Here is a 25,243-nt window from a genome sequence, read left to right on the forward strand (position 1 = left end):
TCACATGTCATTCTGATCCATGCTATTTTAATAATTGGTTTTAAAGGAAATGAAGGACCACATTTCATACAACACATATGAACCCTAAATGTCTATACAATCCTCTGTTGCTCTCTAGTGGTACAGTGTCTACAGCAGAGTAGTATTTACTTTACTAGGCAAGTCAGTTAAGAACAAATTCTTATTTTCAACAATGGCCTAGGAACAGTGGGTTAACTGCCTTGTTCAAGAGCAGAACGACAGATTTTTACATTGTCTGCTCAGTTACAAGGCCAATGCACTAACCACTAGGCTACCTGCCACCCCAGATAAGCATTTGTGGATAATATATTATGCCTGCATTCCAGGATTTTGTTCAGGGGTCAGTACTTTACCTACTACTATACCTTTATTTATTTATTTATTTTACTAGACAAGTCAGTTAAGAACAACTTCTTATTTTCAATGACAGCCTAGGAACAGTGGGTTAACTGCCTCTTCAGGAGCAGAACAACAGATTTGTACCTTGTCAGCTCGGGGATTTGAACTTGCAACCTTTCGGTTACTAGTCCAACACTCGAACCACTAGGCTACCCTGCCGCCCCATTATACAATACGCAACCAGTCACTGTAACGGAGTTTATATTAAACAAAATATCTTTCATAGTTTGTATTGCAGAGAAGACTGCAGGACTCCATGACATGATTTTCTTAGCAGAAGCATCAAACATCACCGTAGCATCAGATGACTGCATCCATTGGCTATTAGTACCCAGAGACAGCATCAAACAGCCACAGCAACAGGCATGATCACCAAGTTTTAGCAGCATTTACCTATGCTTCAAACAGAATAGCTAAGGTGTCCCAGTACAAGTGTAAGCAAAATGATCAACGGCATAGCTCAACATAACCACTATCACTGTGTGACCACAACAGGCACATTCAAAGCAAACCAGCAGATCACAACACACTGCTATGTGGCCTACTTCAAAGAACAGCATAAAAGCCATGGCACAACTTACCAAGTATATCAAAGACCAAAAGCATTGTGCAATAAGCACATCAGACGCATGTGAAAGACATCCATGTTCTAAAATTCAATTGATGTGACTCGTATTCATTTCATATGACACAAAGGAATCAAAGTCCCAGTGCCTGAAATACCAGTGCAATCATACATGGCATGGGTGTACACACACTTTTTTTAACTTGAATGAGGGAAATTGGTTTACTGGTATGTATTGCCTTGGTCAATGCATGAACATTCCAGTGGCATAGCGCAGTTTCGCAGGGCCTCCTCAGTTTTAGAGCAAGGCCTCACTCACCCCTCAAAAATATATAGAGAAAAATGTGCAGTTTTATAACTATTCTCTTGTTATTTCACACATTTTGCAATGAGGCTGAGATTTTTTGGGGCTGAGCTCAGGGATTCTTCAAAGACGGGACAAGCTCAAATATATGTCTTCATGTTAACAATTTTGAAATATATGTTTTGATAACCCAAAATATTAGCTATCACACCATATAAAGGAGCAACCATTTTTTTAAATGTTTTCATAAAATTACACCATAATTTTGGTACAATTATTGTCCAACAAATGTTAAATGGCCTTGATTGTTTATTTCTAACGTTAGAATATTCATAAATATGTAATACAAATCATCAAACTTATTTTTGTTTTGTTTTATAGCACTATTAAATGCTTCAGGGCTAATTCCGTTACCATTTTAGCATGTTTTTCTAGATTTACAACATAAAACAACATTTATAAAGCAAACATTATCCCTTAGGTCTAGCACAGCAAATATTTCAATTGTTTAAGCATATGTTGCAGAACAGTGATTATTCTTTCAGAATATTGACCAAAAAAACATTTCTTCAGGGGGTTAGCCATCAGTGACAGATTTGAAAACCCCTAACGGAGTTGACAACCGATAATTAAAACAGACTTCTTTTTTTAAATGAATATCCTCAATGAAAATATGATAATTATATCAGATTCTTCAGCACTCTGACTGAATTGACGTTAGACAAAAATCTGAGAGTTGATATTTCATGGAGTTTATGAAAAATTGCATTTTTCTTCATTCAATTGGTATACACTGTTACACATATGTAACATATATGAACAAAAATGCAATTTTTTATTTTCATCTATCAGGCAGATGGCGTTGACAGTTTATTGTTGGGACCATGATGATTCCAAAATTGCTTTTTTAAATATATCAAAAGTAGATAACTTTTTAAAACTTTTTTTAACAGACCACGGCTGCTGTCCAAACACTCAAACACTTAAAAGAGACACCCTACTGTGTTGCCTCAGCCCTCAAATTAAGTGGACACTTCTGATGACGTGTCGTGACGTCTGACGATGAGTATACACTTGCAGGGCAAGGTGCGAGGGAGGAAGGAATGATTCTTAAATGGACCACCCTTGGCCGGAAATTCATCACTCGTTCATCCCATGATGATTGATTTTTCAACCACCGGTGGCTTGTGGGTGCTTTATATGTGCTACAGTCAATTATGAGTGCATGTCTACTTATATTAAATATATAATTATTAATATAGGTCTACTGTATGCTAGCTAGCAAATTAATTAGCTAACTAACGTTAGCCTGCCTAGCTGGAACTTCTGAAGAAGGAAAATGTTTTATTTCTACAATTTCCAAAAGAAAACCAAACAAAAACATATTTACTTTTTACGAGACGTGTTTGTGCCATCATGTGTACTAACTTATTTGCATTCGTTTTTACTTACACTTATATGTTGACTTCTTCATTGATGTTGTTTTTATGTTTTCACTGACTTTTCATGGCGGATGTACAATTGTCGTGAATTGAAGTATGGAGAGTTTCAGGCCCTGGAGTGAATTCAATTGGACACTCGCAAAGCTGACTAAAAACAAGGGCTGAGGGGCTTACGTTGCAAACTCCACTTGCTTAGCTAACCATTTGGACCACCCTCCAAGATGATGATGGGGATTCCCCCAAGGGCATAAGGCGAGGGTAAGTTGACGAGGGTATCTCTTTTTAGTGTTTGGACCACAACACACGAGTGGTGTTGTTGCACTGCATGAGGACATGAATAAGGGGTCCTTATGGTATAGCTGACCGATATGACGGAGTTGACCAAATCTCCAGACACATTTCGGAATCAAAGTTTTAAGATAAATATTATTTAATGTCACAGAGGGCTTTTGCAAGAAACTACATGTGACCCGGTTCAGGAAACTAGGTGTATGTTGCTAGTCACGATGTCACAGGAGAGCCTTTTGAACGTAAAAAATATTTTTTTATCAAAATGCGTTTTTTTGGCAGAAATGCCTTCTCGAACATGTCAACATTCATGTGCCTTAATATCAAATTTGTATGTTATCTGTAAATATGAATACAATTGTTAAGAGCCTAGTTGGTTTAGCCACAGAGAAAGAGAGCAACCTTCTCGTCAGCCATGATTAGCTGAGATAATGCGTGGGCTGGACATTCCGAGGGATGAGTTTGGATTGGTGCTGCATCTTGTGTCTATAAAATGAGCTCCTCGTAATCCGTAGATAATGCTTTCTTCTGCAGTTTTTTCGAAATATATAATGATAGCCATGGAGAATTGCAAATATGTTATGAGGAACTGCAAATATGTTGTTACTGCTCTCAATAACATTGCTGCCCTGAATTGCGGACAATTTGTGTGGTCTACTTTCTGGAGGATGATCGTACCATGCTGACTCTCTCTGAAAATGAAAATGAATCAGACAATGAGGAAATCCCTGATTTAGGGAAAAACATTTTAATTGAAGAAGACATTGTCTTCTGATGACAGTGCTGGATATGAAACAGTGACAATCAACAGTGTTGTTGTCATGGAAGAAGTTGACAGAGTTTTGAAATCAGTGGAATGTCTGATAGAAGCAACAAGACACAGGACGTCTTATTTAATTAAAGGGGTTGCAGTCTGCCGTGAAGCTTTCATCCATGTATATGGGTAAGAATGTAACATTGAACCTACTATATTTAGTTAACTTCAGATAGCTATGACAATCGGTTTGTATTGCTAGTTAAAGCTTGCTGTTAGCTAGCCAGCTGGAGTTCGAAGGCTGGTTTGCTAAAGTTACTCTATGGATTGGGATTTTAGTTAATTTTTTAGCTAGCTAATGTCAATGTTACATGTCTAAACAAAAGACCCCAAGTTAAAGCTTGCTGTTAGCTAGCTAACGTAAGCGGAGGTTAGATGGCTGGCTTGCTAACGTCACTCTGTGGATTGGGATTTTAGTTCATTTTTTAGATGAGGTTAGATGGCTGGCTTGCTAGCTAACATGAACTTACATGTATGAAGTGTGTGTAACGTTAGTATCTGGAATTTGTCTTTCAGCATCAGTAGAACACCCTCGACTCTCCTCCACCAGTCATACAAGGAGAATGATCTAATGGCTCCCATCAAAAAGAGAACTGGCCCAAGCAAGCACAGGTTACACCTGAAGCATGAGGACTTGCTGTGAGTGGTGAACTTCATCAACAACTATGCAGAGGATCATGCAATAGCATTACCAGGACACCATCCAGGACACAAACACTTTGGTGGAAAGCTGCTGCCATCCCATGTGACAAAAGCATCATTGTGGCGTCTCTACAAGGAATCGATGACGTAAAGCATAAACCCATTTTGATTATTTAATTGACCTCCAACATCATAGTCACTACTTTTATTTATCTCACATTTATTTTGTATTTTCCAGAGGTATGTGTAGTCTTCCTTCAGGAATCTGTGGAGAAAATTGCTGCCCCACATTTCTAGCACTAAGCCGAGGACAGACATGTGCTGGCAGTGCCAGATGAAAAACTATCAGGTCTTCAGATCTACCAGAAGCTGTTTAATCAGCCAAGCTGAAGAAGCAAGAGCAGCATCTCCTGCTTGTTCAGAGTGAGCGGTCTGTCTACCAGAAGATGGTTGCTGACTATATATATATATGGGAGGCAGGCAAATACATTTCACTGATTGGTGTAAAGACAAGTTGACAGGAGTGAGACAATTAATTGTAATTTATCTTAATGTTCTTTTGTTGTTTGCAGATGCACTATCCTTCTGTCATTATGCAGCCAGGTCCCATCTACTTTTTAACTCCTCGCGAGTGTGGGTTCTTTGGTGTCTGCTGTGAAGGAATACCACAACAAGTCAACTACTTGATTGATGAAGGCATGTCAACCAGCGAAGACAGCAGAGCAGTCATCAACTACATTCACCATTTCTTCTCCAACTACGGAGTTGGGGAAACAAGTGTGGATCTGAATTGTGATAACTGCAGTGGCCAAAAAGAGAACAAGTTTGTGCTCTGGTCTTGTGTCTGGCGGACCATGCACAAGCTCCACCGCAGTCTGGACCTTCATTTCCTGATCACAGGCCACATCAAGTTTGCCCCCGACTGGTGCTTCGGCCTCATCAAGCAGAGCTTCAGAAAGACCAGGGTAAACACTTTGTCTGAGATTGCTGGTGTTGTGAAGGACAGCACTGTGACAGAGGTCAACATCCCACAGCTGGTTGGACTTTGAGCTGTTCCTGTCTATTGATGTTCTGTATTATGTCATTCTGTATTATGTTTCATGTTTTGTGTGGAACCCAGGAAGAGTAGCTGCTGCTTTTGCAACAGCTAATGCAGATCCTAATAAAATACCAAATACCAATACTCTGGACTTCAGGATGCTGCCACAGATCAAGCAGTACCAGCACTTCAGGTGAATGTCATTTCCATTGCATTCTATGAGGTTATTCTTCTTATTGAAACTTGGGAGGTGAATTGATGTTGTGCAAGGATGTAATGTCTTCAAAAAAAATCTTCAAGTTTGACAGCTTCAATTCTCTGGAGCCTGGTGTTGTTGTTGCCAAGGAGCGTTCGGACTCAGTCGGGACCAGGTTTCAGCTGCTGCACAACGCTGACATCCTTCCTCCCATAGATGGTCTGCCTGTACAAGCACCACCTGGACTGGACACAGCTAGACAAACGTATGTTTTTGAGAAGATCAGGGTGTTTTGCGACGAAGAGGCTATGGATATTACATGCCCTGCACCATAGTCAAGGGAAGGACAGAAACACACTCTCAGGGGTACATGCTCAGTCCCCTCCTGTACTCCCCGTTCACTCATGACGGCACGGCCATGCACGACTCCAACACCATCATTTGCCGATGACACAACAGTGGTAGGCCTGATCACCGACAACGAAGAGACAGCCTATAGGGAGGAGGTCAGAGACCTGAACGTGTGGTGTCAGGAAGAGAACCTCTACCTCAACGTGATCAAGACAAAGGAGAGGATTGTGGACAACAGGAAAAAGAGGACTGATCATGCCCCCATTCTCATCAACTGGGCTGTAATGGAGCAGGTTGAGAGCTTCAAGTTCCTTGGTGTCAAAATCACCAACAAACTAACATGGTCCAAGCACACCAAGACAGTCATGAATAGGGCACGACAAAACCTATTCCCCCTCAGGAGACTGAAAAGATTTGGCATGGGTCCTGAGATACTCAAAAGGTTCTACAGCTGCACCATCGAGAACATCCTGACTGGTTGCGTCACTGCCTGGTATGGAAACTGTTCAGCCTACAGAGGTTAGTGCGTATGGCTCAGTACATCACCGGGGCAAAGCTTCCTGTTATCCAGGACCTCTATACCAGGCGGTGTCAGAGGAAGGCCCTAAAAATTGTCAAAGACTCCAGCCACCTTAGTCATAGACTGTTCTCCCTGCTACCGCACGGCAAGCTGTACCAGAGCGCCAAGTCTAGGTCCAAGAGGATTCTAAATAGCTTCTACCCCCAAGCCATAAGACTCCTGAACATCTAATAATGGCTACCCAGACTATTGGCTTTGCCCCCCCACACACACACACACACTTTTACACCACTGCTTCTCTCTGTTGTCATCATCTATGCATAGTCACTTTAATAACTCTACCTACATGTACATATTACTTCAATTACCTCGACTAACCGGTGCACCCGCACATTTACTGCTGCTCGTTGAGTACTTGTGACTTTTATTTCTTATTCTTATTTTTGTTATTATTTTTATTTTTAACTTCATTGTTAGTTAGGGGCTCTTAAGTAAGCATTTCACTGTAAGGTCTACTACACCTGTTGTATTCGGCGCTTGTGACTAATAACATTTGATTTGATTTGAATATAGATTCCCTTGTTCATGCGTGGTTCGGATGGACCAGTCATCAGCACTAAATCAAATCAAATCAAATTGTATTTGTCACATACACATGGTTAGCAGATGTTAATGCGAGTGTAGCGAAATGCTTGTGCTTCTAGTTCCGACAATGCAGTAATAACCAACAAGTAATCTAGCTAACAATTCCAAAACTACTACCTTATAGACACAAGTGTAAGGGGATAAATAATATGTACATAAAGATATATGAATGAGTGATGGTACAGAGCGGCATGGGCAAGATACAGTAGATGGTATTGAGTGCAGTATATACATATGAGATGAGTATGTAAACAAAGTGGCATAGTTAAAGTGGCTAGTGATACATGTATTACATAAAGATGCAGTAGATGATATAGAGTACAGTATATACATATACATATGAGATGAATAATGTAGGGTATGTAAACTTTATATTAGGTAGCATTGTTTAAAGTGGCTAGTGATATATTTTACATCAATTCCCATTATTAAAGTGGCTGGAGTTGATTCAGTGTGTTGGCAGCAGCCACTCAATGTTAGTGGTGGCTGTTTAACAGTCTGATGGCCTTGAGATAGAAGCTGGTTTTCAGTCTCTCGGTCCCAGCTTTGATGCACCTGTACTGACCTCGCCTTCTGGATGATAGCGGGGTGAACAGGCAGTGGCTCGGGTGGTTGTTGTCCTTGATGATCTTTATGGCCTTCCTGTGACATCGGGTGGTGTAGGTGTCCTGGAGAGCAGGTAGTTTGCCCCCGGTGATGCATTGTGCAGACCTCACTACCCTCTGGAGAGCCTTACGTTTGTGGGCGGAGCAGTTGCCGTACCAGGCGGTGATACAGCCCGACAGGATGCTCTCGATTGTGCATCTGTAGAAGTTTGTGAGTGCTTTTGGTGACAAGCTGAATTTCTTCAACCTCCTGCGCCTTCTTCACGATGCTGTCTATGTGGGTGGACCAATTCAGTTTGTCTGTGATGTGTACGCCGAGGAACTTAAAACTTACTACCCTCTCCACTACTGTTCCATCGATGTGGATAGGGGGGTGTTCCCTCTGCTGTTTCCTGAAGTCCACAATCATCTCCTTAGTTTTGTTGACGTTGAGTGCGAGGTTATTTTCCTGACACCACACTCCGAGGGCCCTCACCTCCTCCCTGTAGGCCGTCTTTTCGTTGTTGGTAATCAAGCCTACCACTGTTGTGTCGTCCACAAACTTGATGATTGAGTTGGAGGCGTGCGTGGCCACGCAGTCGTGGGTGAACAGGGAGTACAGGAGAGGGCTCAGAATGCACCCTTGTGGGGCCCCAGTGTTGAGGATCAGCGGCGTGGAGATGTTGTTGCCTACCCTCACCACCTGGGGGCGGCCCGTCAAGAAGTCCAGTAACCAGTTGCACAGGGCGGGGTCGAGACCCAGGGTCTCGAGCTTGATGACGAGCTTGGAGGGCACTATGGTGTAAAATGCCGAGCTGTAGTCGATGAACAGCATTCTCACATAGGTATTCCTCTTGTCCAGATGGGTTAGGGCAGTGTGCAGTGTGGTTGAGATTGCATCGTCTGTGGACCTATTTGGGCGGTAAGCAAATTGGAGTGGGTCTAGGGTGTCAGGTAGGGTGGAGGTGATATGGTCCTTGACTAGTCTCTCAAAGCACTTCATGATGACTGAAGTGAGTGCTAGCTCAGTTACCTTAGCTTTCTTGGGAACAGGAACAATGGTGGCCCTCTTGAAGCATGTGGGAACAACAGACTGGGATAGGGATTGATTGAATATGTCCGTAAACACACCAGCCAGCTGGTCTGCGCATGCTCTGTGGGCGCGGCTGGGGATGCCGTCTGGGCCTGCAGCGTTGCGAGGGTTGACACGTTTAAATGATTTCCTCACGTCGGCTGCAATGAAGGAGAGTCTGCATGTTTTAGTTGCGGTCCGTGTCAGTGGCACTGTGTTGTCCTTAAAGCGGGCAAAAAAGTAATTTAGTCTGCCTGGGAGCAAGACATCCTGGTCCGTGACGGGGCTGGTTTTCTTTTTGTAATCCGTGATTGACTGTAGACCCTGCCACATACCTCTTGTGTCTGAGCCGTTGAATTGAGATTCTACTTTGTCTCTATACTGACGCTTAGCTTGTTTGATTGCCTTGCGGAGGGAATAGTTACACTGTTTGTATTCGGTCATGTTTCCGGTCACCTTGCCCTGATTAAAAGCAGTGGTTTGCGCTTTCAGTTTCACGCGAATGCTGCCATCAATCCACGGTTTCTGGTTTGGGAATGTTTTAATCATTGCTATGGGAACGACATCTTCAACGCACGTTCTAATGAACTCGCTCACCGAATCAGCGTATTCGTCAATGTTGTTGTCTGACGCAATACGAAACATATCCCAGTCCACGTGATGGATGCAGTCTTGGAGTGTGGAATCAGATTGGTCGGACCAGCGTTGAACAGACCTCAGCGCAGGAGCTTCTTGTTTTAGTTTCTGTCTGTAGGCAGGGATCAACGAAATGGAGTCGTGGTCAGCTTTTCCGAAAGGAGAGCGGGGCAGGGCCTTATATGCGTCGGGGAAGTTAGAATAGCAATGATCCAAGGTTTTTCCAGCCCTGGTTGCGCAATCGATATGCTGATAAAATTTAGGGAGTCTTGTTTTCAGATTAGCCTTGTTAAAATCCCTAGCTACAATGAATGCAGCCTCAGGATGTATGGATTCCAGTTGGCAAAGAGTCAAATAAAGTTCGTTCAGAGCCATCGATGTGTCTGCTTGGGGGGGAATATATACGGCTGTGATTGTAATCGAAGAGAATTCCCTTGGTAGATAATGCGGTCGACATTTGATGGTGAGGAATTCTAAATCAGGTGAACAGAAGGACTATCTGCAGTGCCTCTTTTCAAATGATTATCAAATGACTCTCGTTGCTGCTACTATTATTTTTTTATCCTGCTCCTCAGCCACTTTACCCTTGATTGTATGCATACAACCACCTCATCTATTACTATCGTTGTTGATATTGTTCATGTACATAGTGTATATTTTATTTATATTGACAATATCTATTTCTGATATTGCTGTTATGCAAGTAACCATTGGCTGTACCGTTTACACCTTCTGTAGAGACCCATCCACTTAGCAAGACTTATCAAAATAGTGATATATCAAATGAATATTGATATGTATGGTCGTAACATGATTTTGTGACATACCACACAGACTCGCTAAACACAAATTCTTAGTTTGTTAATTATGTCTGCGTGTTGGAGTGTGCCCCTGGCTATAGGTCAATAAAAAAATCGGGCCATCTGGTTTAAGGAATTTTAAATTATTTATACTTTTACTTTTGATATTTAAGTACATTTTAGCAATTCCATTTACTTTTACTCAAGTTGCATTTTACTGGGTACTTAATTTTACTTCAGTCATTTTCAATTAAGGTATCTTTACATCTGGACACTTTCTGTTTACCTGGATTTTTTCCTTATGGTAGGATACAACCACTTTTAGTCTTCATTTTTACTACACTACTCACTGTTTAGCATGACTTAAAATGTGAATCCTTAAAGAGATGGGTGGGGCTGGCTTAAGAGGGTGTGAACAATGCTGAATGGGTGTAGACCAAGGAGAATTCTCGAGTGGGTACCAAAACATTCAAAGGCCCTCTACTCAAAAGTGAGTTCACAATTGTATCAACTTTCAAATCAGAATTACTTTCCCATTGTTCCTCAAAAATGCATTGTATGATATACCATTTTGTAGCTCTGTCTCTACCTTTTACCTATGTAAAAAAACACAATTTCAAATTTTGCTACATAGACCGAATCCAGCTGGTGAGATTTCTTCATTCAAGTGGTATACACAGCAGCAATTGAGTTTTTCATCAGTTGCTTTATGACTCTAAAACCTAATTACAGTTGAAGTCAGAAGTGTACATACAGTACACTTAGGTTGGAGTCATTAAAACTCGTTTTTCAACCACTCCACAAATAACTTGTTAACAAACTATAGTTTTGGTAAGTCGGTTAGGACATCTACTTGTACATGACAGTACTTTTTCCAACAATTGTTTACAGACCGATTATTTAACTTATTATTCACTGTATCACAATTCCAGTGGGTCAGAGGTTTACATACACTAGGTTATCTGTGCCTTTAAACACTTTTTTCGCCAGCATTGTCATGAAATAATCAATTATGTATCTGGGAGAAAGCAAACCAACAATTGGCCTTCATGGCTGTCTGGCCTTTGAAAAGGCTTGGCGATCAATCAAGAGTGTCTGGGTCACTGTTTCAAGCATCTAGCATGTCCTCCATATGGCTCATCTCTGTGCTGGGTGTATACCAGCTAAAACAAGAACAAAAGCTGTGGCTGCTTTAGTGTGTACTCTAGCTCTCTGCAGCATGCAGCATCAGTGCACTTTGGCACTGTGTCCCCAACCAGAAATAGTTTCTTGTTATCATGTCTCTGATCTTCTGAGGAGAGGCACAAAAGGCTTTTGGGACTTGGCTCAAAGGCGTTCTACAAAGAGACTTGGTGAAAAACAGGAGCAATATTGATCAATAGCTAATGATCTCTGGGAGATCGTGCTGGAACTGGGATTTATTTATCCATTATTTTACCAGGTAAATTGACTGAGAACACATTCTCATTTGCAGCAACAACCTGGGGAATAGTTACAGGGGAGAGGAGGGGGATTAATGAGCCAATTGTAAACTGGGGATTATTAGGTGACCGTGATGGTTTGAGAGCCAGATTGGGAATTTAGCAAGGACACCAGGGTTAACACCCCTACGATAAGTGCTATGGGATCTTTAATGACCTCAAAGAGTCAGAACACCCATTTAACATCCCACCCGAAAAACAGCACCCTACACAGGGCATTGGGATATTTTTTAGACCAGAGGAAAGAATGCCTCCTACTGGCCCACCAACACCACTTCCAGCAGCATCTGGTCTCCCATCCAGGAACTGACCAGGACCAACCCTGCTTATCTTCAGAAGTAAGCCAGCAGTGGTACACAGGGTGGTATGCTGCTGGGATAACTGTTCTATGAAGAGCTATGTATGATTGTCACCAAGTTCTGTTGGGATGCGACAGAGATGGATTTGTAAATTAATTACCTTATTTTATATAGTGTCACGCCTTGGTTATTGTATTTTGTGTTTTTGTTATATGTTTGGGTAGGCCAGGGTGTGACATGGGTTTATATGTTGTTTTTCGTATTGGGGTTTGTAGTATTTGGGATCGCGGCTGTTTAGGGGTGTTGTATAGGCTTGGCTGCCTGAGGCGATTCTCAATCAGAGTCAGGTGATTCTCGTTGTCTCTGATTGAGAACCGTATTTAGGCAGCCTTAGTTTCACTTTGTATTTCGTGGGTGATTGTTCCTGTCTTTGTGTAGTGTTCACCAGATAGGCTGTAATAAGTTTCACGTTCTGTTTGTTGTTTTGTATTTATGAGTTATTTCATGTTACGCTTTTCATTTATTAAAGTCATGAGTAACCAACACGCTGCATTTCGGTCCGACCCTCTTCCTTCAACAGACGAACGCCGTTACATATAGATGTTAATTATGTAGTATGATTACCTAATATTGTATCATGATCCATATTTGTTAGGAAGAGTGGAAAGAAGCCATGGTCTCCTTAAAGACAAGGCTGTACTTTCATACTTTGTTTACTGCTAGAGGCTATAGCGAGTAGAAAGCAGATGGAAGAAGATAATAAGTAGCCTTCCTGGCTGATACCAAACTCAAAGTCTTCCTGACTTCAGTGTCTGGTGAGGAGGTTTTGATGTTGTTGGCACAATGTCCCCTTAACATGAGACTCAGCTCGTTTTACACCAGGGGGTCTGGACGGGCAAAGCAAATAGTAAGGCAGCACATACAGCTCTTTACAATAAGAGTCTGTTTTTCCTATCATTCCCTATCATTATTTATTTGTATGTCACATAGGCAGGTAGAGTGGAATTATAGTCTATGTACCCATGGCTACACTTGCAACTGGTATACTGACTTCGATTTGTGAGTTGTGTAACATGTGTAACATAATATTTGTAACATAATTACAATAATAACATGTTTGTAACATAATATTTGCTAAACTTCCTCTCACTAATGAATGAATGAATGGTTTATTACTCAGTGTTCTGATTTTTATTAGCAAAATCCTTGAAATCGTGCATTCTGCAAACAGAAAAGTAAGTAAGTACACCTGTACCTACACTGTAATTCCACTTTTCCTATGTAACTACAATGTACATACTAATAGGTAATTACGGACACGTTTTGTAGTGTGACTGATGTGGTTTATCCATCTCTCATCTATAAAAAAAAAACCAGCCGTGCTGAATGTTTAGGGACCAGCAATAGCCTCTGTGCTTCAAAATACAATGGACTGCCCAGAAGAGTAGATCAAAGGCATAGTTATGTCAAGGTTGTGTCAACGAGGTTCTCAGAAAACAAAATCCATATAAATGACACAATTACAGCAAGTCAGCATTGCTATGGCAAAGATTACACATTAACTGAACTACAAATATTGAAAGACTGATTCCCTGGTAGCCTATGACCGCAGTTACAGGTTACAGGATCTTAATTTGATCACTCTATTGTTGCTGAGAAACGCAGATGAGCTTTGTCATTTACATAATTTCACTGTAAAACCACACTAACACATGGTTATATTAACAGTATTGAACTTTTGATGTAGCCTAGGATAATAGCCTAACCACCGATCAAGCAAGATTATGTACTAAACGTTCAGATCCTGTTGCTGCAGGATTATTTTTGCTGTGACAATATAGATCAAATTAAGATCCTAGATCTGTATGCTCAAATACGTTTAATTTTGTTTTATCAGGTCAATAGCGGGGATGGGACAAGAGATAAACAACATTACATAACAACATTGGATGGCATTGGACAGCATTACAAATGATTTTTTTAATAGTATGTCTAAGCTGGAAGTAGAAGCCTAAGTGTTGTTGTCCATTAGTTTACTCCAATTAGGGGAGGGGTGGTAGGGTTAGGGCAAAATAATAAAGGAAAATATATTCTTTAAAAAAAATCTATATTTACAATAAAATATATGGAGGATTGGAAATTATACAGACAATAACATTGATGGAAGCCACAATCTGTCTGCAATATTAAAGCAGTTCTATCAGGTCAATATCGAGGATGGGACAAGAGATAAACAACATTACATAACAGCATTGGATGGCATTACAAATTCCGTTTTTTTAAATCCAACTCATGTTTGCACCAGAAAGAACATTTGAGAAATTATATAATTCACTTGTTGACAACTTGATAATTCAATAGAGTGAGGGTACTACAACTCAGGGTCAGTTTGGATATACTTGAGCTGTAATAAATAAGATGTAGTTTGCAAGAGACAATATTGACTGTACATGCGTAAAAACATAAATAAATGCAATAAATACAATGTACAATATAGAAAAAAAACATTGAGAAATACTGCAGAAAGACATTTCACGGGTGAAAAATATCTCAATTTGATATGATATGGCTACTGAAATTAGACCAATAGATAATTCTATAAGATACACTTCGGGATAATAACAAGGCCTCTAATGACCTACGTGCTTTTTAAAACTTAAACTCAAACGAATAAGCTAAGGAAGATACACATTTTCAAGTAACATGATGCTAAGATAAAACAGTGTGATGGTTGAATAACAGCTCATATTATGAACTACACATTATACACATCTGATGATAGAAGTATGTTTTGGTTGATTGTAAGCATAGATTGCTAAGATGTTTTGACCTTTTTACATCCAGTGAGTTTACCTAAGAGAAGGTAAACAAGAACGGTTGTGACTAAAAATAACAAGATAACACATGTAAAATATACTGTGTCTGTAAAAATGTAGATAGGTTCAGAACTCTTGTGAAACAGCACAGTTGAAAAATATATGGTAAATAGAAGTCTAAACTGGATGTTCTTCAGTGATAGATGGGAGGGGTTGCAGGTAGCTGAAGGTTGGGGCTATTGTAAAATATATTATGCACCCCCCCCCACACACACACACACACACTTTGGATGGCGCAAAAGGAGGTGGGCCGGATGTTGAAATATGCCAATAACATGACGTGGTGTAGAGCCCTTAAATACCTGGGTTTTCACAGAGATAGTTTTATTAAACCAACAGAAGAGGATCAAATCTTTACTTTAATTTTGAATCATTTGGAAAACAATGAGTGGTGGATGTCCATACTTTGAGAAGAAGCACTTGTATGCAATCATTGCATTTCAATTTCTGTTTTAGTCAAATGTTTGTGACATTTCAAAGACATACAATTGAGCTGAATGCTAAATAAATTATCTTTATCATTATTATGATTTGTATGACAGCTAATCAATGCCAATACATGTGTATTTTCATTCCCCAGGTTATTCAAGAGCAAGCTGCACCTGAATGAGGAGGAGGCAGATGACTCTCAAAAAGGAATTAACAAGGCCAGCAAAGGTGGCATCATCTATGGTGACTACCTTCAGGTAAAGCGTTCTCTATCTTCATCTAACTTAATCTTCTACAAGGTTTTTAACATAGTATCATTGTCTTCTGCAGATGGAATATTTGCTCCATCCCTTATAGGTTAATTAACATAAGGGGTGGAATGGAAGTACAATTTTCATTTGTGTTAGCAGTAGTACTAAATGTTATTTGTTTTGTTCCATTATAGCTTGACAAGGTTGTGACGGCCCAAGTTCTTCAGAGTGAACTGAAAGGGAACAAGATCCACGATGAACATCTTTTCATTGTCACCCATCAAGGTGTAGTATGTTTGTGGTCAAATATCATCAAGATTTGAGAATCAAGAGGAATTGTAATCATAGTGTGCATGCATTCCCTTTGGTTCCATTTGAAATCCAGTCAATTCAATACATTAATCTAACCATTTCATTGTGGTTGCACCTAATCCTGGAAGACTTGAATAGCAATTCACCACCAACTTTCCATCAACAAATGATCAATTTAATTTAATTGCAAAGGTGGGACATTATGATTAATTGAATTTTTATTATTTTATTTCAGCATATGAACTCTGGTTCAAGCAGATTCTTTGGGAACTGGATTCAGTGCGAGAGATTTTCATTAGTGGACATGTAAGTACCTCAGAAAGAAAGAGTACCCTGACAAACATTTCAATCCGAGCAGTGTGTTTGTTTTTCTTTCTAAATTAAAGGTACATTCTAGAAATTAAAGTTGCTATTGTGTACATCAAATTGTGGCTTGAATTTAACATATAGTTCATAACTTATGAAAATACAATACGAGTCAATGTTATACCTCATTAAACCACAAAATATAGATAAGGTCAATGACCTAAACCTTTTTTCATGGGTGTTAAGCGGTGTGCTTCTTTCTGTCTAATACGGTCCAATTGCAGCACCCCTAGAAGCCAAAAAATGATAGAGCTCATCTTTAAAATGGTCATGCTTCACCAGGTTCGTGATGAACGCAACATGCTGAAGGTCAACACCCGCATACATAGGATCGTTATGATCTTCAGGCTGCTGGTCGACCAGTTCTCTGTGCTTGAGACAATGACCGCCTTGGACTTCTATGACTTCAGGTAAGCCCCATAGTTAACCCATGGAGAACCTTTAGCTTATATAAATCTTTGTAAACCTTTAACCTCATAAAATTATACCATCTTTACAATTGTAACACTCTTTACTCGTGTGTGTTGTAGAGAGTATCTGTCCCCTGCCTCCGGGTTCCAAAGTCTCCAATTCCGTCTGTTGGAGAACAAGATTGGGGTCCCTGACAACCTGAGGGTCCCCTACAACAGGCGTCACTACAGGGACAACTTCAAAGGACATGAGAGTGAGATGCTGCTCAGTTCTGAGAAGGATCCTTGTCTGCTGAAATTAGTAGAGGTGTGTGAGAAGCACTAAAGAAAAATTACTAAAACATATGAAAAGAGATACTGTTTGAATACTTGATATCATAGCAGTATTGAGAAATACTGTTTGTTGTTCTATTCAGAAATGGCTGGAAAGGACCCCAGGTCTTGAAGGCGATGGGTTCAACTTTTGGAAAAAACTGGAAGCCAACATCTTTGAAGGATTGTGTCTTGAGAAAAAGAAAATTGCGGTATGGGCTGTTTTAAAATAATCCAGTACCAAAAACTTGCCACAACATTACTTATAAGGTTACATAAATATAAAATAATATGACTAAAAGCTATGATCTTATTTGTCCTTTTGGCAGAAAATGCCAGACTCTGAGGAGAAGGAGGAGATGATGGAAGAGCTGACGAAGCAAAAAGAGCTCTTCACTTCTCTGTTTGACATCAAAAGACATGAGCATCTTTTGAGCAAAGGTGAGTACCTGCATCCAGGCTAAGCATCTAACACCAACTGCCTCAACAATTCACTACCCATAATTAGTTTAAAACTACAGATCCCAGGTCTAAGAAACCATCCTGTTGTTTGGCCAGGTGAGAGACGGATCTCCTACAAGGCTCTCCAAGGAGCTCTGATGATTTACTTCTACAGGTAAGGAGGGTTCCTTACAGTTTAGGCAGGCTTATGTTTGGTTACCATTTGAGATGTCATTATTACATTGTGGATTGTTCTGTTATTTTTAGGGAGGAGCCCAGGTTCCAGGTTCCCTTCCAACTCCTGTCCAACCTGATGGACATTGATACCCTCATGACAAAATGGAGATGTAAGTTACATCCAAAGACATATTGTATGTAAAGAACAGTTACAGGTGTCCCTTACACCATTTGTATTTTGCACTAGATAACATGCTTTCAACTGTCTAGAGTATCATTGATCTGGAACGGTTGAAATAACAAGTGTAATATTCCTCCTGTGTCTCAGACAACCATGTGTGCATGGTGCACAGAATGATTGGTAGCAAAGCAGGCACTGGAGGCTCCTCTGGCTACCACTACCTGCGCTCTACTGTCAGGTATGTCATATATGATTAGCTATTGAAATAAACCGGATCCAAAGCAATCCAGAGTTACTGTCAAGCACATGCTCTTATTCCCCTTCAAGGAGCTAAGTAGGTGTTCGTTCTTCTCTCTAACAGTGATCGCTACAAAGTCTTTGTGGATCTCTTCAACCTGGCCACATTTTTGATACCTCGGCACTGGGTGCCCAAGCTGGACCCCAATGAGCACACATTCCTGTTCACTGCAGAGTACTGTGACAGCTCCTACTGCAGTAGTGAGGATTCAGACTAGAACCTGTTATTAACTGTCGAAAGTGGTCAGTTCAGATGGAGGAAAGGTGACAACGAAAGGGAACCTCTTTAAACTATGAAGACACACGTGACCCAGTGAGCATTATATAATATATATCAAATACATTTGATTTATAATGGGACAAGTAACATAGTATATAATCTTGACCACATAAGCTGACTGCATGTATATATTGTTAATATAATTATTTAGTGTTTATAAAGTATATTGTTTATATAATATTGTGCTGTATTTAAAGTAAGAAAGAATTTGATCTATGTACATGGCCTAATGAATGATAATCATGCACCGACCTATGCACTTTGGATTATTCTGAATGTGTACCCTAAAGAAGTCTATTGTTAATCTTTTTTAGAGTAATATGTTTTTGTACAGTACTTCGATATTGGCGGATTGGGTGTTTTTATGTGATGTCAGAGAAATGACCTGTAGACTTTATTCACCATATAAATGATCCCAGGACTGCAAAGAAATATATTTTATTGTATCAGAAGAATATAAATTGTATCTGTCTCAATAAAAATATTGTACTGAAAAGGTTGCCAGAAAATGACTTTGACCTCCATGGGAATTGTCTTGAAAATAATTCCTTCAAGAGTTGATCGAGAATTTGGCAGTACTGAACACACTAATGAATCCCTTTAGAAAAAACATCAACGTCACCATGGCTCACACAGTCACAGGAAGACAGCAGTCACAGAGTCTGCAATACCTACAGAAAGGACATGAATGGGGAGATTTGACATAGAGCTATAACTGTAAAATGATTGACAAGGCATTTCCACAGCAAATATGCACAAATCATTGATAGTCACTCACTGCTTATGAAAACGAACTCCTCCAATAAAGAAAGACTGATTAAGATGAGCCCATCACAATGTCTACAGTGTGAAGGAGAACGTGGCTCAATCCCAGCCGGTCATGAATGAGGTAACGTGTTAAAACATCAACTTGTGACCTGTCATCAAGGCAAAGGGTGGCTGCTTTGAATAATCTAAAATATATTTTGATTTGTTTAAAACTCTTTTTGGTTACCACATGATTCCATATGTGTTATTTCATAGTTTTGATGTCTTCACTATTATTCTACAATGTAAAATAAATAAAGAAAAACCCTTGAATGACTAGGTGTGTCCAAACTTTAGCCTTGAGGTGTGTTGGGTCATTGTCCTGTTGAAATATAGATAAACAACATTACATAACAACATTGGATGGCATTACAAATTCAGTTTTTTTTAAATCCAACTCATGTTTGCACCAGAAAGAACATTTGAGAAATTATATAATTCACTTGTTGACAACTTGATAATTAAATAGAGTGAGGGTACTACAACTCAGGGTCAGTTTGGATATACTTGAGCTGTAATAAATAAGATGTAGTTTGCAAGAGACAATATTGACTGTACATGCATAAAAACATAAATAAATGCAATAAATACAATGTACAATATAGAAAAAAAACATTGAGAAATACTGCAGAAAGACATTTCACAGGTGAAAAATATCTCAAATTGATATGATATGGCTACTGAAATTAGACCAATAGATAATTCTATAAGATACACTTCGGGATAATAACAAGGCCTCTAATGACCTACGTGCTTTTTAAAACTTAAACTCAAATGAATAAGCTAAGGAAGATACACATTTTGAAGTAACATGATGCTAAGATAAAACAGTGTGATGGTTGAATAACAGCTCATATTATGAACTGCACATTATACACATCTGATGATAGAAGTATGTTTTGGTTGATTGTAAGCATAGATTGCTAAGATGTTTTGACCTTTTTACATCCAGTGAGTTTACCTAAGAGAAGGTAAACAAGAACGGTTGGGACTAAAAATAACAAGATAACACATGTAAAATATACTGTGTCTGTAAAAATGTAGATAGGTTCAGAACTCTTGTGAAACAGTACAGTTGAAAAATATATGGTAAATAGAAGTCTAAACTGGATGTTCTTCAGTGATAGATGGGAGGGGTTGCAGGTAGCTGAAGGTTGGGGCTATTGTAAAATATATTATGCACTCCCCCCACACACACTTTGGATGGCGCAAAAGGAGGTGGGCCGGATGTTGAAATATGCCAATAACATGACGTGGTGTAGAGCCCTTAAATACCTGGGTTTTCAGAGATAGTTTTATTAAACCAACAGAAGAGGATCAAATCTTTACTTTAATTTTGAATCATTTGGAAAACAATGAGTGGTGGATGTCCATACTTTGAGAAGAAGCACTTGTATGCAATCATTGCATTTCAATTTCTGTTTTAGTCAAATGTTTGTGACATTTCAAAGACATATAATTGAGCTGAATGCTAAATAAATCATCTTTATCATTATTATGATTTGTATGACAGCTAATCAATGCCAATACATGTGTATTTTCATTCCCCAGGTTATTCAAGAGCAAGCTGCACCTGAATGAGGAGGAGGCAGATGACTCTCAAAAAGGAATTAACAAGGCCAGCAAAGGTGGCATCATCTATGGTGACTACCTTCAGGTAAAGCGTTCTCTATCTTCATCTAACTTAATCTTCTACAAGGTTTTTAACATAGTATCATTGTCTTCTGCAGATGGAATATTTGCTCCATCCCTTATAGGTTAATTAACGTAAGGGGTGGAATGGAAGTACAATTTTCATTTGTGTTAGCAGTAGTACTAAATGTTATTTGTTTTGTTCCATTATAGCTTGACAAGGTTGTGACGGCCCAAGTTCTTCAGAGTGAACTGAAAGGGAACAAGATCCACGATGAACATCTTTTCATTGTCACCCATCAAGGTGTAGTATGTTTGTGGTCAAATATCATCAAGATTTGAGAATCAAGAGGAATTGTAATCATAGTGTGCATACATTCCCTTTGGTTCCATTTGAAATCCAGTCAATTCAATACATTAATCTAACCATTTCATTGTGGTTGCACCTAATCCTGGAAGACTTGAATAGCAATTCACCACCAACTTTCCATCAACAAATGATCAATTTAATTTACTTGCAAAGGTGGGACATTATGATTAATTGAATTTTTATTATTTTATTTCAGCATATGAACTCTGGTTCAAGCAGATTCTTTGGGAACTGGATTCAGTGCGAGAGATTTTCATTAGTGGACATGTAAGTACCTCAGAAAGAAAGAGTACCCTGACAAACATTTCAATCCGAGCAGTGTGTTTGTTTTTCTTTCTAAATTAAAGGTACATTCTAGAAATTAAAGTTGCTATTGTGTACATCAAATTGTGGCTTGAATTTAACATATAGTTCATAACTTATGAAAATACAATACGAGTCAATGTTATACCTCATTAAACCACAAAATATAGATAAGGTCAATGACCTAAACCTTTTTTCATGGGTGTTAAGCGGTGTGCTTCTTTCTGTCTAATACGGTCCAATTGCAGCACCCCTAGAAGCCAAAAAATGATAGAGCTCATCTTTAAAATGGTCATGCTTCACCAGGTTCGTGATGAACGCAACATGCTGAAGGTCAACACCCGCATACATAGGATCGTTATGATCTTCAGGCTGCTGGTCGACCAGTTCTCTGTGCTTGAGACAATGACCGCCTTGGACTTCTATGACTTCAGGTAAGCCCCATAGTTAACCCATGGAGAACCTTTAGCTTATATAAATCTTTGTAAACCTTTAACCTCATAAAATTATACCATCTTTACAATTGTAACACTCTTTACTCGTGTGTGTTGTAGAGAGTATCTGTCCCCTGCCTCCGGGTTCCAAAGTCTCCAATTCCGTCTGTTGGAGAACAAGATTGGGGTCCCTGACAACCTGAGGGTCCCCTACAACAGGCGTCACTACAGGGACAACTTCAAAGGACATGAGAGTGAGATGCTGCTCAGTTCTGAGAAGGATCCTTGTCTGCTGAAATTAGTAGAGGTGTGTGAGAAGCACTAAAGAAAAATTACTAAAACATATGAAAAGAGATACTGTTTGAATACTTGATATCATAGCAGTATTGAGAAATACTGTTTGTTGTTCTATTCAGAAATGGCTGGAAAGGACCCCAGGTCTTGAAGGCGATGGGTTCAACTTTTGGAAAAAACTGGAAGCCAACATCTTTGAAGGATTGTGTCTTGAGAAAAAGAAAATTGCGGTATGGGCTGTTTTAAAATAATCCAGTACCAAAAACTTGCCACAACATTACTTATAAGGTTACATAAATATAAAATAATATGACTAAAAGCTATGATCTTATTTGTCCTTTTGGCAGAAAATGCCAGACTCTGAGGAGAAGGAGGAGATGATGGAAGAGCTGACGAAGCAAAAAGAGCTCTTCACTTCTCTGTTTGACATCAAAAGACATGAGCATCTTTTGAGCAAAGGTGAGTACCTGCATCCAGGCTAAGCATCTAACACCAACTGCCTCAACAATTCACTACCCATAATTAGTTTAAAACTACAGATCCCAGGTCTAAGAAACCATCCTGTTGTTTGGCCAGGTGAGAGACGGATCTCCTACAAGGCTCTCCAAGGAGCTCTGATGATTTACTTCTACAGGTAAGGAGGGTTCCTTACAGTTTAGGCAGGCTTATGTTTGGTTACCATTTGAGATGTCATTATTACATTGTGGATTGTTCTGTTATTTTTAGGGAGGAGCCCAGGTTCCAGGTTCCCTTCCAACTCCTGTCCAACCTGATGGACATTGATACCCTCATGACAAAATGGAGATGTAAGTTACATCCAAAGACATATTGTATGTAAAGAACAGTTACAGGTGTATTTCGCACTAGATAACATGCTTTCAACTGTCTAGAGTATCATCATTGATTTGGAACAGTTGAAATAACAAGTGTAATATTCCTCCTGTGTCTCAGACAACCATGTGTGCATGGTGCACAGAATGATTGGTAGCAAAGCAGGCACTGGAGGCTCCTCTGGCTACCACTACCTGCGCTCTACTGTCAGGTATGTCATATATGATTAGCTATTGAAATAAACCGGATCCAAAGCAATCCAGAGTTACTGTCAAGCACATGCTCTTATTCCCCTTCAAGGAGCTAAGTAGGTGTTCGTTCTTCTCTCTAACAGTGATCGCTACAAAGTCTTTGTGGATCTCTTCAACCTGGCCACATTTTTGATACCTCGGCACTGGGTGCCCAAGCTGGACCCCAATGAGCACACATTCCTGTTCACTGCAGAGTACTGTGACAGCTCCTACTGCAGTAGTGAGGATTCAGACTAGAACCTGTTATTAACTGTCGAAAGTGGTCAGTTCAGATGGAGGAAAGGTGACAACGAAAGGGAACCACTTTAAACTATGAAGACACACGTGACCCAGTGAGCATTATATAATATATATCAAATACATTTGATTTATAATGGGACAAGTAACATAGTATATAATCTTGACCACATAAGCTGACTGCATGTATATATTGTTAATATAATTATTTAGTGTTTATAAAGTATATTGTTTATATAATATTGTGCTGTATTTAAAGTAAGAAAGAATTTGATCTATGTACATGGCCTAATGAATGATAATCATGCACCGACCTATGCACTTTGGATTATTCTGAATGTGTACCCTAAAGAAGCCTATTGTTAATCTTTTTTAGAGTAATATGTTTTTGTACAGTACTTCGATATTGGCGCATTGGGTGTTTTTATGTGATGTCAGAGAAATGACCTGTAGACATTATTCACCATATAAATGATCCCAGGACTGCAAAGAAATATATTTTATTGTATCAGAAGAATATAAATTGTATCTGTCTCAATAAAAATATTGTACTGAAAAGGTTGCCAGAAAATAACTTTGACCTCCATGGGAATTGTCTTGAAAATAATTCCTTCAAGAGTTGATCGAGAATTTGGCAGTACTGAACACACTAATGAATCCCTTTAGAAAAAACATCAACGTCACCATGGCTCACACAGTCACAGGAAGACAGCAGTCACAGAGTCTGCAATACCTACAGAAAGGACATGAATGGGGAGATTTGACATAGAGCTATAACTGTAAAATGATTGACAAGGCATTTCCACAGCAAATATGCACAAATCATTGATAGTCACTCACTGCTTATGAAAACGAACTCCTCCAATAAAGAAAGACTGATTAAGATGAGCCCATCACAATGTCTACAGTGTGAAGGAGAACGTGGCTCAATCCCAGCCGGTCATGAATGAGGTAACGTGTTAAAACATCAACTTGTGACCTGTCATCAAGGCAAAGGGTGGCTGCTTTGAATAATCTAAAATATATTTTGATTTGTTTAAAACTCTTTTTGGTTACCACATGATTCCATATGTGTTATTTCATAGTTTTGATGTCTTCACTATTATTCTACAATGTAAAATAAATAAAGAAAAACCCTTGAATGACTAGGTGTGTCCAAACTTTAGCCTTGAGGTGTGTTGGGTCATTGTCCTGTTGAAATATAGATAAACAACATTACATAACAACATTGGATGGCATTACAAATTCAGTTTTTTTAAATCCAACTCATGTTTGCACCAGAAAGAACATTTGAGAAATTATATAATTCACTTGTTGACAACTTGATAATTAAATAGAGTGAGGGTACTACAACTCAGGGTCAGTTTGGATATACTTGAGCTGTAATAAATAAGATGTAGTTTGCAAGAGACAATATTGACTGTACATGCATAAAAACATAAATAAATGCAATAAATACAATGTACAATATAGAAAAAAAACATTGAGAAATACTGCAGAAAGACATTTCACAGGTGAAAAATATCTCAAATTGATATGATATGGCTACTGAAATTAGACCAATAGATAATTCTATAAGATACACTTCGGGATAATAACAAGGCCTCTAATGACCTACGTGCTTTTTAAAACTTAAACTCAAATGAATAAGCTA

At 39.2% G+C, this 25,243-nt stretch overlaps 2 protein-coding genes and 3 long non-coding RNA genes across 6 annotated transcripts; 3 read left to right on the plus strand and 2 right to left on the minus strand.

Moving 5' to 3' along the window:
- Window positions 1-3,480: 3,480 nt before the first annotated feature.
- On the plus strand, window positions 3,481-6,371 carry LOC123994114. Of its 2 annotated transcripts, none has more exons than XR_006831581.1 (3): window positions 3,481-3,962; window positions 4,350-4,898; window positions 5,048-6,371. It is a non-coding gene; the product is annotated as an uncharacterized LOC123994114 (long non-coding RNA). The 2 variants fall into 2 exon arrangements; XR_006831582.1 differs by having other exon boundaries at window positions 4,350-4,622; window positions 4,714-6,371.
- An 8,887-nt stretch (window positions 6,372-15,258) lies between these two features.
- On the plus strand, window positions 15,259-18,926 carry LOC123993505 (tryptophan 2,3-dioxygenase A-like). The gene is made up of 12 exons (XM_046295709.1): window positions 15,259-15,396; window positions 15,555-15,660; window positions 15,849-15,939; window positions 16,202-16,272; window positions 16,615-16,742; window positions 16,863-17,049; window positions 17,159-17,266; window positions 17,384-17,495; window positions 17,613-17,670; window positions 17,763-17,842; window positions 18,001-18,091; window positions 18,215-18,926. The coding sequence occupies exons 1-12, from the start codon at window positions 15,359-15,361 to the stop codon at window positions 18,366-18,368; spliced, it is 1,224 nt and encodes a 407-aa protein (XP_046151665.1). The 5' UTR covers window positions 15,259-15,358; the 3' UTR covers window positions 18,369-18,926.
- LOC123993508 lies at window positions 18,853-20,421 on the minus strand. Its single transcript, XR_006831458.1, has 2 exons — window positions 19,209-20,421; window positions 18,853-19,101 (listed from the first exon to the last, which is right to left on the minus strand). It is a non-coding gene; the product is annotated as an uncharacterized LOC123993508 (long non-coding RNA).
- A 79-nt stretch (window positions 20,422-20,500) lies between these two features.
- On the plus strand, window positions 20,501-24,147 carry LOC123993504 (tryptophan 2,3-dioxygenase A-like). The gene is made up of 12 exons (XM_046295708.1): window positions 20,501-20,630; window positions 20,789-20,894; window positions 21,083-21,173; window positions 21,436-21,506; window positions 21,849-21,976; window positions 22,097-22,283; window positions 22,393-22,500; window positions 22,618-22,729; window positions 22,847-22,904; window positions 22,997-23,076; window positions 23,222-23,312; window positions 23,436-24,147. Exons 1-12 carry the CDS (start codon window positions 20,593-20,595, stop codon window positions 23,587-23,589), a joined length of 1,224 nt encoding a protein of 407 aa, XP_046151664.1. The 5' UTR covers window positions 20,501-20,592; the 3' UTR covers window positions 23,590-24,147.
- Window positions 24,074-24,828, minus strand: LOC123993509. The gene is made up of 2 exons (XR_006831459.1): window positions 24,430-24,828; window positions 24,074-24,322 (listed from the first exon to the last, which is right to left on the minus strand). It is a non-coding gene; the product is annotated as an uncharacterized LOC123993509 (long non-coding RNA).
- Window positions 24,829-25,243: the final 415 nt, after the last annotated feature.

The sequence above is a fragment of the Oncorhynchus gorbuscha genome, linkage group LG13 (assembly GCF_021184085.1).
Source record: "Oncorhynchus gorbuscha isolate QuinsamMale2020 ecotype Even-year linkage group LG13, OgorEven_v1.0, whole genome shotgun sequence".
In the NCBI taxonomy this organism is placed as follows: Eukaryota; Metazoa; Chordata; class Actinopteri; order Salmoniformes; family Salmonidae; genus Oncorhynchus; species Oncorhynchus gorbuscha.

Bases quoted from the DNA above. Each gene is read 5' to 3' on its own strand.
- LOC123993505 (XM_046295709.1), top strand. From the start codon at position 15,359: ATGAGTGGTGGATGTCCATACTTTGAGAAGAAGCACTT. The intron at 16,743-16,862 runs GTAAGCCCCATA...TGTGTGTTGTAG, and splicing joins TTGGACTTCTATGACTTCAG to AGAGTATCTGTCCCCTGCCT. The intron at 17,671-17,762 runs GTAAGGAGGGTT...TGTTATTTTTAG, and splicing joins CTGATGATTTACTTCTACAG to GGAGGAGCCCAGGTTCCAGG.
- LOC123993504 (XM_046295708.1), top strand. From the start codon at position 20,593: ATGAGTGGTGGATGTCCATACTTTGAGAAGAAGCACTT. The intron at 21,174-21,435 runs GTGTAGTATGTT...ATTTTATTTCAG, and splicing joins TTTCATTGTCACCCATCAAG to CATATGAACTCTGGTTCAAG. The intron at 22,501-22,617 runs GTATGGGCTGTT...TCCTTTTGGCAG, and splicing joins TTGAGAAAAAGAAAATTGCG to AAAATGCCAGACTCTGAGGA.